Source organism: Alexandromys fortis, unplaced genomic scaffold (genome assembly GCF_014885135.2).
Source record: "Alexandromys fortis isolate MF-2015 unplaced genomic scaffold, M_Fortis_MF-2015_v1.1 scaffold_38, whole genome shotgun sequence".
Taxonomy (NCBI): Eukaryota; Metazoa; Chordata; class Mammalia; order Rodentia; family Cricetidae; genus Alexandromys; species Alexandromys fortis.
The window spans coordinates 7,576,087-7,593,228 of record NW_026067916.1 but is presented as its reverse complement, the minus strand read 5'-3'; the positions used below and the strand labels follow the sequence as shown (position 1 = coordinate 7,593,228).

The 17,142-nt window shown below is 39.6% G+C and overlaps 1 protein-coding gene across 2 annotated transcripts in view; it reads right to left on the bottom strand.

Annotated features, from left to right (window-relative positions):
• Nucleotides 1–1,018: 1,018 nt before the first annotated feature.
• Nucleotides 1,019–17,142, bottom strand: part of Pclo (piccolo presynaptic cytomatrix protein) — a 288,549-nt gene continuing 272,425 nt past the window's right edge. For both annotated transcript variants that reach the window (XM_050139687.1, XM_050139688.1), the window contains exons 25-27: nucleotides 8,024–8,158; nucleotides 7,253–7,398; nucleotides 1,019–5,592 (exon numbers count right to left, since the gene is read on the bottom strand). In XM_050139687.1, the coding sequence (XP_049995644.1) occupies nucleotides 5,452–5,592; nucleotides 7,253–7,398; nucleotides 8,024–8,158 (422 nt within the window). In that variant the 3' untranslated portion in view covers nucleotides 1,019–5,451. The remainder of the gene's footprint in view (nucleotides 5,593–7,252; nucleotides 7,399–8,023; nucleotides 8,159–17,142) is intronic.

Below are 17,142 nucleotides of genomic sequence, written 5' to 3'. Positions count from 1 at the left end.
AGAGAATGGTTCGGGAGGGGTTCCTGAGGAGACCCAGACAGCTCTGCTCTTTGACTCCTTAATCTGCCAGGCCCTAAATCATAAATGGCAGTAGTGGCAGAAGAAGATGGAACTTAAGGTTCTGCACATATTTTATTTGCAACAATTTTTATTGATAGATGAACTAAGACCAAATATAGACCCCGTTGAGACATGATGGTTACTTTACTGTAATACAATTATTCCACCAGACCAGAGGTTTTGGAGTTTATTTGATCAGATTCTAAACCCTCACGGACCCCTCTTTCCAGCTTCTATCACTATTAAATTTTCTTGAGCCTTCTCTGCTCTCACTGTTCCGCCAGCTGCGATTCTTCCTCTCAGCTCAGTGGACAAACTCTAGTCCATGTCTGAGCTGGGCTTGCTGCAGGGACACGGGAAGATTTCCAGACTTGGCGGAGTCTACTCTCTCCTTTAATTTTGTAACGGTTTTATCCCCAGGTTCATTTTCCTCAGCTTCCCTACTTGTCTTTTTTAATGTATGCTCATCTGTTATACATCATCCCATTATGCACGCTGTATGCATGCGCACCTGTTACTGCTGCTGTCTAATGTAGCTGATAAGGTCTGCCATAATTAGAGTTTATCATTTCCTTTGTCTGCTTGCACATGTAAACTCCATGTTCAGGCTCAGGAATGTTCCAGCATCTTTATCCTTCAGTCTCTCTGTTCTCCCATTCTCCTTGAGAACTATTTTAAGTCCGTCTCCTGAGAGATAACCTGTATTAGCTCTCACTGCTTTCGGAGCAGGTGACTTCATACCTATTTCACCAAGGAAATAATAGACGTCAAAAGGAATCTTTTTTTTTTTTAACCCTCTTTATTCGAAAGCTAATGTCTATATCCGCTGTCTTTTCTCTTGTTTACTGGTTTTAGTTTTCATAAGGTAGTAGGTTCTAAGCTTTGCCTCCACATGACAATGTATAAATATATTCTTGTCTGGACTGAAACACTTGTTGATAAACACAAGAAGTTAAACTGATAGTTTCAATATTTATTAATAAGGCTGATACAACAGCCTTTATACAGCACAGTTTTCATAAGTTATCAAGATACAACTTGTGTATGGTCACAAAACCAATACATGTTTTTACATAGAGTGAAACTCAAGACAGATTTACAAGCATTTTGCTCTACACAATTGTCATGTATTTTTCAGGTCGGTTTATACAATCAATAGCCCAGGAATTTGCATTTGTTCATTAAAATTTTTTTTCAGAGAGTTAGGTAGACAAAGAAATAATAAAAAGATTTGCAAATCACCAAGAAAGCATGCAACACATGGTCAGAAATGGGACACATCCCTAAGTACTTCGTGTTTTATTGGAAACAAATTTTATTAGGCTTTAAACTTAGACAAGAAACACCCTTTGAAAGAGACGTGTTGGTAAGATATTAGCACACACACTGGTCAGTACAGGAGCACCTGAGCACATCACTGAACACAGACACAGACACAGTTGAATGAGAATCACAATCACATGCTGACTTCCAGAGGATGGGGTTAGTTCAACAGCTGCTGTGTTATCAGAGGTCTAGCTATGTACAGGGTAACAGATTCAGAAAATGCTCTCAGGCTTCCTATCGGATAAAGAACTTGATTAAACGATTTTTGTTGACTGTGCATCTTTCACAACAGCCACACGAGACATACAGAAAACATAGATATGTCCTATTCCATGAGACTGTCAGCTTCATGCATTCATTCCTGTTACACTAGAGGCCAACAGCTATTCAGGGAAAAGCTCCTGATGAGTTATCAAGCGTTCACTTTCATTTCAAACTCAAAAGGAGGGAAAGTCTCTCCTGTCCATACATATATTTATAAACACATGTTGCTGTAGTCGGCTAATTTTGGACTATTTGACATTATAGCAATTAAAATAAGTTTTTAAAAATATTGTTAGTTATGATTTAAATAATAAAGTAAAAAAATACTATAGACATCTTTATGGTATTTTAATGAAATGAAGCATTGGTTAAATCATTTCTCATAAATTGGGCACAATATAGTAACAAATCGTTTATTTTACTTCACATCACTGCCACCACTATTGTTACTATGGCTACCACCAACATCATAACAGCCATTCTAGAACGAGAATCAATATCAGCTGGTTACCAGCTATAATTTTCCCAGGATACAATTATGCAAGTGTGTGTGATTCCCCAAATCAACCTCATAGATATGCAGAGGATGTATATTTAACTATCATTAATTACTAAAATATGGACCGTATTAAGGATCAAGGGCAAGTGCTATCTCTTAATGTTGAGTATTGTTCTTTGAAACAGAAATGCTAATCAAACAAGTTCAGAGTCACCAAAATTTTTCTTAATATTAAGTAAAACCAGAGAAAACACCAGCATCTTGCTACGAGTGTCACGTAATCATCTGTAGCAATGATTCTATAATTCCCTGTTTTTATAAAAATTCCCTCTGTGCTTTTTCTTCTCCGGTTGAAAGATTTCTTACTACTCATCTTTAAACCAGCCAGCGACTTCTGTCTTTGACGACTCAGTGGACTAGTAGGGAAAACAAAATGCTTCTCAAGGTGTAAGTGCGGCAAGAAGTTTGATAGCCTAGTGATTAGAGATTATAAACTTGGTTACTGTTAAGATAGAAAAGCTAATTCTAGTAATAAAACATAAAGTAAAAAAATGGAAAATCATGTGTTGTGTTATTTACCAAAAAAAAGTAAAAAAAAAAAAACCACTAAGAGCCCCCTTTGCAATTAAAAAAGAAAGAGTTCCGTGGTGAGAAGGGCCAGTGGCATCCCTCCAAGTGCATTCCTGTAGGAATTGGTGTTGCATAGAACAAGTCCAGTTACAACCTAGGAGCCTGGTCAGCTGCACACTGGCAGGACCTTTTTCAAGGGGAATGCTGGTGCATGGTAAGAAGCCTGTCGTTGACTCTCGATTGATCTCATTGATCTAGCCCTATTGTTACTCCCTTGGAATGGAGGGGCAGCTGCCCTAGAAGGGCTTCCATTATTTCAGGTGTAAGAGCTACTCCTGTTGAGTTTGTTCTGATGGGCCTTCTGAGTGTGTAAGCTGCGACAAGAACGGAGTAAGCTACCCGACTGTACAACCTTCCACCAAACCCTCGGAGTACCAGAGACGGTAGAGCAGGCTAAGAGATGGACCCGAGTTGCCTGTGAAGAGCTTTTGATGTCCCACATCCTCCTAGACTCCTTTCCTCCCCAGTTGTGACTGGTGACAGGTTTCCAGTACAAGTGTCTGCTGGAAATATCCATGACAACCACCAATATATCTAGTAGTCTCTAAAGATAAATGTTAGCAATATCCTATCTTCGAAAATTTGCATCCCCCGTGTTCACTTAGAAGACTGTCAGTGGCAAATGGTATTGCATTGGGAGGGGAGAAGAAAGAAAATAGGGGAAAGAGAATGTTGGTATTTTAGGACAAAAAAAGTGAACTTGGATTTTTTTTAATGAGTATAAGATATACAATTTGGCATATACTAGAAATGTTTACTTCTAGGTTCTTGCATTACTTTCAAATTTAATGTTTTTTTTTCCAAAAATGAGAAAATTCAATATCCAGCCAATATTTTTGAGATGATTTCCTACAATCCCAATAAAGCCTCATCTTAAATAAGCTAACAACTTTTAGTTCAAGTACTCTGAAAAACAATTTTGTTTATTTTGGGTAGAATGTGATAGTGGAATAAGAGCTGTGGCTTCAGAAAATTTTGTATGACAAATAACTTTTATTTAACATTCTATCTTTTTCAGGTTAAATGGAAGTCTATTTAAGTGGAAGTTGAATAAAATGAGTCTTGGAACAATTTCCTCTTTTTATTCATGCTTATCCTTGGTTGGAAGTTGTTTCTCACATATAAAATTTGTGAATTAAAAAGCTACACAATAATTGTCTTTCAATTTGTATTTGGGAATGTGCTTTCCTAGTTCCTAGACCTCTTTATTTGCGCATCCTGGCATCCTGTTAGGAGGGATAGGAAAACACCATTATTTAGGGGGAAGGGAATTTGACCTGCATTTGAGAAGTGGTAACGTGCAAGGTCAGGAGCAGAATCAGGACCAGACGCCAGGACTTCGGCCTCGGCTGAGTGCATGTCCCGCGGCTCCCTGCTACTTTTTATTTATTGACACTGGTGGTGGATAGGGAGGGAGTGCTTCGTTTTGGCAATGCACACATTGGTTGTTTGGTTCTATATTATTAAAATAGATCAAATGTATTTTAATTTCCAACATTGATTCCCCCCCCCAGCCTTTCCCAACATTAGCTTTCTCACGATGGTATTATCACCAACAAGAAAGCAGAACAGGAGAAAGGACTTGAGGGTGTTGTCAGGGTGTTCATTATATTGTTATTGAGTATAGAGAAAAACCACAGAAAAATTAGAAAGTGACAACAGTTTAATCAATGTCATATGATAAAATATGATTTTTTTTTGCCAGAACAATAATTTGATGTCTCTGACAACACATTACGCAAGAGGAAGGAAAGACGTGGAATGACGCATGGAGGGCAGCTCCTCGTGAATGAGCAAAGCTCCTCATAGGGCACACCAACTAATCTAGAGGCCTGGATGTGCTGCTGAAAGTGCCTTGACTCAGTGGAACGTTATGGAGACTGTAATGGTTTCAAACAAGGGACATGTTTTGCGGGTCAGCATTCTCTTTTAGTATCCAGTCACTAGTTTTTTTTTGTTTTATTTCTAGGTAAATACAGTTTAATTTTAACCTACGATTATCTTCACTCTTGACTATTTTAAGTTACACCAAAAGGAGATGTGCTTCTGCCGGATAGAATCCAGACCTAGCGCTGTATAGCTTCCTAACGTAGACATAGGGAAAACATGCACGGTCCAGTCTCAAATCCATTGTTCACAACTCCTGCTTCATTTTCCCCATCAACACAGTCACCTTCTGGTCCTGTAGACAACTCAGAGATGCATCTTAGGCCAGAGTTCCAAAGCAGGAAGTTTTATGAGAATATAAGACCAAGAGTTTTGTCCTTTTCAAAACCGAGCTTCACTCGACCCGTCCTTTGGAACACAAGGTTTCTGTGTGCACAAACAATTGCTTTCACTTTACCTTTGACCGCCATAGAAAAACCTCTGTGCCTCTTAATTAGCTTCAGCCCAGGCTGCTCCAAGACTGCCACGTCAAAAAGTCAAATCTCCTTCCGCAGCTTCTCTTCACAGCTTTGAGAAATCCAGGGTCTCTGGCCTGTTTTCTTCGGTTTGCTTCCAACACGTGAACTTGAGGAGGCATGTTGTATTCCACAACAACGCGGTGTGTTGGCTTCTTGTTTCCTTCCTCATGTTTGCCCCTGAAAACATGGATCAGCACAGAAGGGTCCAACTCCAGTCTCCCTCTGAGGCTACGGAGCTCCACTTCCACACCCTGAGCAGACGCAGCTTCAGTGTGTTTGGGTAGGCGTGGCTAAAAGTTTGTGCCAGTTCACTAGTCTCTTCCTCAGGTCCACTTTGTCAAGCCAGATACAGGCCTCTCCAATCAAAGTCTTCTTCACGAACTTCCCTCCATTGGAGAAAAGCAAAATCTAGAGAGCAAAGTGAGAATTATACGTGTATATATGGATGCATACACACATGTGCGTCTTTCAACTTTTCAAGACTCTTTTTCATCAAAGAATCACAAGGAAGAAAGAGAGACATGAGGATATAGTGTAAATATTTGAGAGAAAGAAGAAATATTATTAAAATATCTATAAATGAGTCCAGATTAACATTTCTGTGAAGGATAGGCAACGATGACATATACTGGGAAAGCTGATTCTAATCAGATATGCTTAAACTGATGCAAAATTTGATATTTAAAATCTGGAATTTCAGATATAACTATAACTTCTGCTTTTTGATTTGGGTGTTTCTCATAATTTTTTAATCACTAGAGTCCCTGCAATCATATTAAGTCGGTTTAATAAGAACTCCTTATGCTTTTTTCTGAAAACTCCCCTTTCTTAATTTCTGGATGACACCTGTGTTTTCAGATGCTTTAGAGTTTTGTCCTTAATATTTTATTCCTTCCTACCTTCATTTCAGCTAACTCTCTCAGTGAGGCTTAACTTTGTTTTTCAAATATATATGCACATATAAATATAAATGTATGTACATATGCATATATATGATTATTTATATATATTGCTAAAACTTTAATTTGCATGTATGTACGTCTGGCGAGTCCAGAAGAGAGTGTCAGAGCTCCTGAAGCTGAAGGTAGACGGGGTTGAGAGCCAGATGACATGGGCCCTGATGGTGAACTTGGGTCCTCTGGAAGAGCAGTATGTACTTTGGACCACCAAGTTATCCTTGCAGCCCTGAACTTGTCTTTGTTACTTATGTTTCCTCCATCACGAAATGGCGTCATACAGCTGCATCTCTTCCCTTCTATCCACATTTCTCCCCCTTCCCTTGTCTACTGAAGGCATGCTATGTGAAAATAATTCTGCTAGATGGCAGGGGAAAAGATAATGAAAATTAGGCCTTACCATAGAGAAGTAGTGGCAGGTGAGCGCATACATTATTGTATAGGAGAAATTTTGTTGAGTCGCATAAAAAGTAAAATAATTTGTGAATGTGTTCTGAAGTATACTTAGGGTTCTCAGTCAAAAAGTATACTGAAAGATGGAAGATGGTGATATATAAGAAGGAAGCTTTGAAGGAGAGGAAAATTTGAGCCAGGAACTCAAGGCTTAACTTAAAAAGACTCAAAAGTGTCTGGAGTGCTGACTGAGTGGGAAAGCGACGAAGACCCAAGACTGAAGCAACCTAAGTAATGCTCATGGTGGAGGACTCTGAATGATGCAAGAAAAATGACGCTTTACCGGACAGCTTTAATGGAAAGCAAACAAGTTTAATAAAGAAAACTCTGGCAGCAGGGTGCTGAAATGAAAAGGTGAGACATCAGAGAGAAACGGACCAGGTGAGCTACCAAAATTCTGCAGACACCAAAGAAAGGAGCCAAGAGTGAGTGTGAGCGTGGGGGCAAGAGCAGTCCACCTAAATTAGCAGAGGAGACGAAAAGATTGGCTGGTGATTGGATGGATTGGACAGACTGAGAGGGTTCAGGGGGGTACTGCACTGATACTTAGTGATTAACTATTATATAGTATGTGATCAATATTTAAACACTGAATAATTGGATGAGCAACACATATAATGTGAATGAGAAAGTTGATCACTATTATAGGACACAGTTACCTGAAGAGAATGACCCGCAGGACTCAGGCTGAACCTGAAGGTTTCGTTGAAGGAAGGCTCTCGGTCATGCCTGCACACCCTTGTCTTCTTCTTGATAACCTTCTTTTGAGTAGAGATGTTTATCACATATATTTTCACATATAAATCTGAAAATAAGAAGTAATCCCGGTAAGTGTCCATTACCACTCATAGTGCTTCCTGTTGCGCGCTGATGAACACAAGCACAGGAAATGCTACACAGTTTGTTGCAGAAAGCATAAAGTGATTGTAAGTAGACAGCTTTCTTAGAAATTTAAGTTAGTTTTCTTGTTGTTTATTAAATGTATCTCTCCAACTTATATATTTAAAAATCTAGCTGAAGACTAGGAAATTACAAATTATATAAATTAAAATTTATAATTTATAAATCTCTAATTTATATGCTGGAAAATTTTCTAGCTGAAGGCTAGGAAAATGATTTTATCCTTTTTTCTTTTTTGATTTTTTTCGAGACAGGGTTTCTCTGTGGCTTTGGAGCCTGTAGACCAGGCTGGTCTCGAACTCACAGAGATTCGCCTGCCTCTGCCTCCCGAGTGCTGGGATTAAAGGCGTGCGCCACCACCGCCCGGCTGATTTTATCCTTTAAGTGAGAAGTAAAGCAAGTTCTTGCTTCATAGTTTTTCTAATATATTTCATGCACACATAAAAATTTCGGTAGAATTTCTTAGAATATTTAAGACATGGTCGTAGTCAACTAGTAGTTATCTTGTTTATTATCACGGGACTAGATACCTGGTAAGTGATCCGGAGACTTAAATTTGTAGGTAATATTTCTGCACTGGAGAATTTCAACTATTAGTTGTTCGCCGTCTGTTTTCATTTCCTTTTTCAGGGCTAGCTTGATCTCTCCCATCACTTGAGTTTTGGCTAGAAGATTTAATGAAAACAAGTCGAGGAAGCATCAGCGCTACTTGTTAAATGCTTAGCTTAATCACGTCCACGTGTTTACTTATGGGATTTTTATCAAGCATTAAACACTTTGTTGTATGCTATGATATGAGGCGCAGTCCAAACCCTCAAGGACTAAAGAGTTTCCTGAGATCACATCGTTCAGATACTGGTAACAAAGAATGCTAAATATGATGATGGTAGCCTAGCAACCAGGGAGATAAAAGAAACCGTAAGCAGATGTCCCACTCAGCTGCAGAGTCTTAGGTTTGAAGAGGTGACGGACGACCTTGTAAGAAGAAAGACAAACACGGAAATTACAAAATTCTAATATACTATGTAGGCGTTAGAGAGGCTTTAAAATGTGCTATATTCTTCGCCAACAGTTGTGTATCATCAGCTTGCTCATGAATACACGGTAGCATAACAAATCTCACCGCATAGAGTTTCCACTTCCTGTTTCTTTTGTTGATATAGACAGTTGTAATGTGTAATATAAAACTGTACAAGGCAACAGTACTGCTTCGGTAAGAGCAAGCCAAGCGGGCAGGGTTGGGAGACTGTCTAGGCCGTGAACCGGCTAAACCATTATTAGGCCTTCCACCCAGGAGGACTGGAGTCCAATTCCACATGGGCGCCAAAGGAAGAAGGACGCTTATAAGAAATCCCACACTAGCTCAGAATTGAGAAATAGCCGGTTATGTATTTAGGGATAGACTCACAAATCAGAATCCTCTGCTTAACCGGAGAACAGAAGCCGAATCCAGCAGCTGGAAAGAGAGCCGACCCATCGACTTATATAGCATAAGAGGCCATGCCCCAGTGGGTGGGTAACCACAAGCTGTAAGACTTCCTAAAGCAGATATAAATTGTAAACTAGATTCATTTTAATTTCTTTTGCTGTTTTACCTTTCTCTTTAATTGAAGGAACATTTCATGCTACATGAAACCTGCTATTAATCTACCCATTTCTCTATTAATTCATGAACTCATCCAACTCCTATTTGGTTCACTGTTCTACTTTGGGATTAGCCAGCAGAAGGGATATGGTATGTATAAAATGCCGAAGCATGAATGTAAGTTTATTTTTAAGTGAAAATCTTACATTTCTAATGCCGATAAATATAATCCACACAATCAAGACTCTTCTGAATTTTTAACAGCACAAATATAGCCCAAAGAACAAATGCTCGAGAGCACATTGTCGGCAGCTGTGCTCAAAACAAAATATAAACTTAGAAATTTTAAATAATCGTCTCGGCTCACAGGATTTTTCACCCACCGGGAGGAGGTAGTTTAATTAGAGACTTCGATGGGCCAACAAAGGAATAGGAAGAAAGATTCTGAATTTTATAGTGACCTGGTTCCAAAGAGAATGCGACACAGGACCTCGTCCCGGGAAAGGCTAGAGCTGGGAGGAGGCTGAGGACTAAGTGAGATGCAGGGGAAAGGGATCCTTCTGGAGAGAAGGAAGAGCGTGTCAGCAAACGGGACTATCATCACACGGGGAATCCAGGCCTGAAGGGTGGCCGGGCGCTCTTCACTGGGGCCGCATCCGCAGCTTTGTTTACATACCCAGAGCACACGCATCCATCGCAAGTCTTTCAGTACAGCTGCCAACAATGTCTGCTCAAACTTTTGCTTTCAGGAGATATATTTATACTTTAAAAAAAAATCAGAAGGGCCTTGCTTATAAGGATTATATCTCTCAGCATTAGAGTTTAAAATTCTATTTTAAAAATTTAATATAAAGCTAAACATTTTAAATAACCATTCATCCAGCATGAAGGGAAACAACAATATTTACAAGTAAACGAGGAATGTTGTTTTATGTACTTTTCAAATTTTCAAAACACTAGGCTCAGCCGCAAATGTGACCCCACAAGTTCTACATCAAACCCACGGTGACACACTATTTTCACAGAGGTATGTGAAATTCATTCAAAGCTGGAAATAGGAAATATATTTTGCCACCCATTTTGGACAATCATCAATAATTTTGATACTATGTCAAGACTTAACTAGATGTAGTTTCTTTTTTTTAAAAAAAATATTTATTTATTTATTATGTATATAATATTCTGTCTGTGTGTATGCCTGCAGGCCAGCAGAGGGCACCAGACCTCATTACAGATGGTTGTGAGCCACCATGTGGTTGCTGGGAATTGAACTCAGGACCTTTGAAAGAGCAGGCAATGCTCTTAACCTCTGAGCCATCTCTCCAGCCCCCTAGATGTAGTTTCTTGAAGGTTATGGACAAAGTAATATCAGAGGAGATGGACACTTCTGAAGTTCCAATTTAATATAAGATAATGATCAGAAAACTGTGAAATTATTTTATAAAAAGTGATTAAATTTCTAACTCCAAAAGCTAAAAAAAAAAGCAAAACCAAAACAAACAAAAAAGCTAGAAAGTAACAGGAAAGAAATAATAGAAGGTAAAAATAAAAATCTGTGAAGCAGAGAATTAAACAGATTATAGACATTATTAACATATCAAAATTCTGGCATTCTGACATATATTAGCACTCTAGAAAGGCAATAGTGTTAGACTATGGCATGTGGGCCTTACGTATACCATTTTAAAGTTCTGTGCTGTAAACATTTCAGCGTCATGGGTACACTCTAATAATGTTTCGCTTACATTTTGTTCACAGTTTATTGCAGACCGCAAACCATAAATCTCATCCAGTGTATTTACTTGAACCTGAGAGGGCCAGAATTCATTTTGATTAGTTAGCTTATTTCTGAAGCATAGCTCCCAATATAGCTCAGACTAGCCTAGAACTCGTGATCCTTCTGCCTCAGCCTCTGAAGCTCTGCTTTCAAGCATGACGCATCAGGCCTGGCGTGTTCTTTGGACATTGGAAGTGAGAATGAATTTGCACCAAGCCTGATGACTTGTGTGTTTCCTCCCCGAAAGCCACAGGGCAGTCCAAGAGAACTCTCACAAGCTTCTGACCTCTTCATGCACACTGTGGCACAACCCTAGCCTTAATAAATGAATAAGGGTTAATAAAAGGGGGTGTCCAGTCTTAATTACAGCTTGTCATGCCATGTTCAGTGGATATCCCTGGAAGGCCTGCTCTTTCTGAAAGGAAAATGGAGGAGGAGTGGATCTGGGTGAGAGGGAGGTGGGAGAGGAATGGGTACCAGAAGTAGAGGGAGGACAAACTGCAGTCAGGATGTATTGAAAACACATAAACAGACAAAATACTCCCAAAACATTCTTAAAAGAATGGCAAACCCATTCCAGTCCATTCAATCTTTAAATGGTCTCTCTCAGGAAAGTAAAAAAAAAAAAAAAAAGTTCAATGTAAAAATGAAAAAGATAGACAACATTTAGATTAATAATAATAATCTATAACATCAGTGTAATTAGAAAAATACAAATAGTAAAGTTTCAAACATTAGCATCCAAGCAAGAAAAACACTGTAGCCAGTCTCTTATCAGAGAACCTAAAACCGGTTACTTAGAGATAGAAAGACAGAGTCCAGTGAAGTCCAGCTCAGCAGCATCCCTGACTACGCTGCTCATTGCGGAAGTTTGCAAGGAAAAGAGAAGAGTAGGCCACAAAAGAGGACCATGGACTTCAGTCCTAAGATGATCGACCTGGCAGCCTTAGTTCATCAGTACGGGGCTCTCTGGGTCTTAGCAGGCAGGTGAAACAGTTACCACGCACCACAGCTGAAGATCCTTCAGGCTACAAAGACATTCCTCTGTTTGCTGGATTGAAGACTCTGACCTGTTCTCAAAAGAGGAAGTGAAACCAAACCCAAACAGGTGGGTAAAGTCGTTACCAATGACTGGATCCCTGTCTCAAAGCTACAGAGAGACCGACAGGGGTCCTCCATTTATCAAACCATCCCTGAGATGAAGGGAGGCAAATTCTTTTATTATTATTATTATTATTATAATCATTATTATTATTTTATTATTATTATTATATGTGAACTCTATAGAATATTGGGCTTTATTGTGATATTCTTCATACATGCCTACAATGTAACTGGGTCAAATGGTCACTTTCCTTGATCCTCTATTCTCCCCACGCCCCCTCCCTGACCCGCTCTCTTGGAGCGAGAATTCTCACTGTAAAGTGCGGTAAAGGAAGAGTCACACACTTTGTGGAGCCAACAGAGGTGGACATCAGTGAGAGCCTTAAAGTTACCGAAGCATTTTCCACCCCCGGGGAAATACACTTTCTAGGCCAAAGCCGTCTTTTCTGGGCCCAAGCTTCACCATCAACTTATCTGTTGCCTCCTGCCTTCTCACTTGGCAGAGAAGGGAGATGAAAAACCTGTTAATTAAAGTTCCCGAGCCCTCACACTGTCTGCTTGCTTCTGGGGAGTTCAACCTCACATCCCCCGCCGTGTGATATTTGTAAAGCGTTTGATAAGTTTCCCTCTGTGTAAAGACTTTTCCAACCTGCTTTTTAACTTTCTCCTTGAAGAGAGAAAAGGACATGTTTACTGAAGTCGTCTTAAAGCAGATTCTTTTGAGTGACTTTGTCTTCGGAAGCCGACGTCTGTGTGAAAATGGAAAGAAATCTGTGTGTCTCCTGTCTTCACAGGGGGCGCCACTGGCTCCAGATCCCAGGGCACCGTATACACAGGAGACGTGTGATAATATTTTAGAATAAGGGGTCAATGGCAGCAGAAAAAGACTTCAAACAACGTCTGTGTCTTGATGTCTTGAAACCCATGCTTCTTTGATTGTATTTAAAAAGCAATATTTTAAAGTTAGGAGAGAAATGATTGAACATTTTCTGTACAATGGAATCATAAATATTTGAGCGATATAGGTCTGATTAACCTGATTTGCATGCCACATAATGTATGCATTATGAATTAAAATTATTATCTGGTCTCCTTAGTAAATTGGGAGCCTAGGAGCCATGGAAGAGGATAGAAGGGGAGGAGAGAGGAAGGGAGGAGAGAAGAGAAAAATAATGAAAAAGAAATATCAACTGGTAGCCTACAGATATGTCTAACTATAATGGGCCAATTTGCAGAACTAATAATAATAATGCTACTGAGAAAGGAATTCTACAGTGTAGCACAAACATAGAATTAGAAAGAAAGAGAATAAAGCGGATATTGTGGCACATGCCTATAATCCCTGCATTGGGAGGTACAGACAGGAGGCTCAAGAGTTCAAAGCCAGCCTCGGCTACACAGTGAGTTCAAGTCAACATGGCTTATACGAGACTCTATTAGAAATAAAGAAAAGGGGGCAACAGAGGTAGAGAGATACAAAGTATATGTTTCAAAATTAGACCAAATAAGATTTGAAGTGAAAATGAAAAATACAGCTGGTACCGATAATCGATAATCTTGGTTTGAGAGTATTAATGAATAAGAAACATCTGGAAACAAAAAATAAACAAGATAAATGAATATTATAGGTAGAGAAAAATATTAAGGCAATATTACATAATGTATATGTGGTGGTTTGAGTACTAATGGCCCCCATAGACTCATAAATTTGAAGGCTTGGTCACCAGGGAGTGGCATTATTAGGAGGTGTGGCCTTGAGGAGGAACTATGTCACTGGGCAGGGGTTGAGGTTTCAGATACTCAAGTCAGGTCTAGTGTCTTTCTTCCTGCTGTCTGCTGATCTGAAGGTAGAACTCTCAGCTCCTTCTCCAGCACCACGTCTGCCTACATGCTACCACACTCAACATTATTGGGATAATGGACTAACCCTCTGAAATTGTAGCAAACCCCAGTTAAATGTTTTCTTTTGTTTCTTTCTTTCTTTTTTTAAATGAGAGTTGCCATGGTCATGGTAGCTCTTCACAGCCAAAGAACACTAATAGAGTATCCTATAATTCTGGAACTACTGATGGTCTTATAGGCCGACAGAGCTCATTTAGGTGCACTTCACAGACAGAGAACTCTGATTACAGAATGGACAGGAAAGGAATAAGTGTCTAAAAGAAACAGTCATTGTGAAACAACTAGGGCCCTGAATATTGAATAGGTTAAAGGACTTAAAAGAATAACGCAAGAAGAAGAAAGAAAATAGCAAGTGTAAGAGGGAGGGAGGGAGGGAGGGAGGGAGGGAGGGAGGGAAGAAAACTAGAGGGTTAACCAGACAGAACGAATCCTATAACGGAAGAAGGATGGATAGAAATCAGACTGCCTCCTGCTTTAAAGACAACAGTAGAATTTAAAGCTGAAACACAGCCTTAAAATGATACAGAGTTAATCTCTAATACTTAATTTAGTTTCTTAACCTGTGAAACTTTAAAAATAAATGAATGCATAAAGTATTTATTGAAATTAAGGCACTCCTTTATTTAACATTGATATATTATTTTCATTTCAGTTAATATTTTATAAAGAGAATGAATAATCTAATCTGACTTTAGCGGAACTGGGTCCTATTATCTCTTTAGCTGGATAACACGTCTCAAGCAGTGTAACTGTCAAATTATCCCTATCTTCAACAGCTTTTTGAGCACTTCCTGATGTGTTCTTTTCACTAAAATATGCAGCGATTGCCCCCGCTTCCTCCTTCAAAAGAGGTTACACACATATTTGAAAAATTTCTTTTTATCCATGTCAATAGACCCACATTTATATAGATGCTGAAAGGCTTAACTCATGTTAGGGAAATATTAACCACTAAAGTTAACAAGCAATCATTATCTCACACCAAAAAGAAAATACAGTAAGCATAATCACCATTTCATAGAAAATGGCAGTTTATGTATTTTGTGGTTCTTAAGAAAGTCCCAGCACTATGGAGGGAGAGACAGGCGGATCTCTGTGAGTTCGAGACCAGCCTGGTCTACAGAGCTAGTTCCAGGACAGGCTCCAAAGCCACAGAGAAACCCTGTTTCGAAAAACCNAAAAAACCAAAAAAAAAAAAAAAAAAAAAAAAAAAAAAGAAAGAAAGAAAGTGCAGTGGCTTAAGCAGAGCAATAATATCGGTTTTTTGGCTTTAAGTCTAGGGCTCTGCCTTTCAGAAACACTTTGCACTTGCTGATGGTTACAACATTGACTCGTTTGTGGGCATATTCACTTGGCTGTGTTTTTATAGGAGTATTAGAATGGAAGGATCCCAGTAGTAATTTTGTGGATTACTTTAGCCATGTACTAGACCTTAAAAAACAAAAGATTCAACCAGAGAACTTTCACCGGACTTAAACTATGGAAAGTGTCCTCTTGAAGTCATTGTCCACATGTACACAGTGGGTCAGAGAGGTGGGGTACAGACTAAACAGCAAAAAGATCAAGAAAAGTCTTCTCCAGCAGCCAGGCCTGGAGGCACACACCGTTCATCCCAATCCTGGGGAGACAGAGGCAGGTGAAGGATTATGGGCAAGGCCAGCCTGATCTACAGTATGATTTTTCCAAGAATACTTCAAAAAAAATACAAAGGACAATTTCTGAGGCATTTATAGAAGAGCCTTTGAGAAAATGCTTAATAAACATGCAGTGTTACTTTATGAAGTACATAGTGACTGAGAAAGTGTTTATCTTGAAAGGTTTATTTTTTTGATTATATTTCAGCACATGCATGCATGTGTCTGTGTGTGAGTCTGTCCACTGGCATTTAGCAGAGGGAGGAAGAGGATGTCCGCAGTGAGCCCGAGTTATGTGCTCTTGTGAAGCCATGAACTGAATGCTGAAAACCAAATTTGGGTCCTCGCAAGAACAGTAGTACTATTAACTGCTGAGCCATCTCTCCAGTCCCTGACAAAATACTCCTCTGAAATTACACTTTTGCAATCTCTAAATCTCTCATGTTCAACCAAACGTCATGGTTCGGCAGCCTCAGCCACGTTTCCCAGTGCGGGAGCATTTCAGGCAACGCTGTCTTTGGGAGGATTTGAATCAGCAGGAAGTGAAGGGAGAAGAACGAAGCTGCTTTTAGAGAGGACGACCATACAGTGACGTCTTACTAGACCGAATCAGTCTGATTAGACTTAGAATTGGGGGTGGATTTATTGTTTTTAAAGTAAGAAATTCCACCTTCCATCACAGTGAGGTGGCAGTCACCACATTAGATATGGTTTAAGCTTGAGTGGCAGACACAGGTGACGTCAGAACCTGGAAGGTGGAGGAGAAGGGTGGAGGGGTTCAGTCACCCCTCTTGCACCCAGGGAATTGGACGCTAACCTGTCCTTCAGGAGACATCGCCTCACAAGGCGGAACCAGAGCCCCCTCCGACTCGTCAGAGCTCACATGTAAGGGAAAGTTTGCAACGTTACCCTTTCTACAGCTGCTTCATATTTATAGCAGAGTTAAGCTTTTGAGTTTTCTAAAGATGCACAGGTCTGAGCCTCCACTTACTAAATAGCTTCTGTTTTAAATAATATTCTATAGTCCCTAAACCCCATCATTATGGAAGGTTTCGCTCAAGTTCTCTTCTTTGGAAGTAGTATGTAAATTCTCTCATATGCTACTGCATTTGCTTGAACTGTTTCCTCTGTACCAAATACACACACATGTGTCTGTGTGAATGTTTTTGATTTGTAAATGCCTTTATTATCTGAATAAAACGTTGGCACTATTCCTGACGTGAAACTTAACCATCTTTCGTCATTTACATTTCTCAGCATTCATTGCCTTAAAAATTAAATATTCCATACTATATATTTGTGATTTGAAACAGGATTTCTTGTTGCCCAGCATCCATGATCTCACTGTAGCGAGGCGAGCCTTGCACCCCTTTTCCTTCTGCATGTTCCTCTCTGGTTCTGGGCTTACAGGTATGCGTTTCCAAGACTGGTGCAAAATTTGGCTTTAATTGGCAAAACTAACTCTCTGCCCTTGTGGCGTAATATGTGGTGATGGGGGAGGTGCAGCACCTAAGACCCTGCCATTTATTTCCCAGCACGACCCAGACAACGGAGATTCAGACAGCAGATCAGCTGACAGCTCACCATCTAGCCAACCTGTGCTGGTCTTTAGGCGGTTGGCTCATTTCCTCAGAATAAAGAAAACAA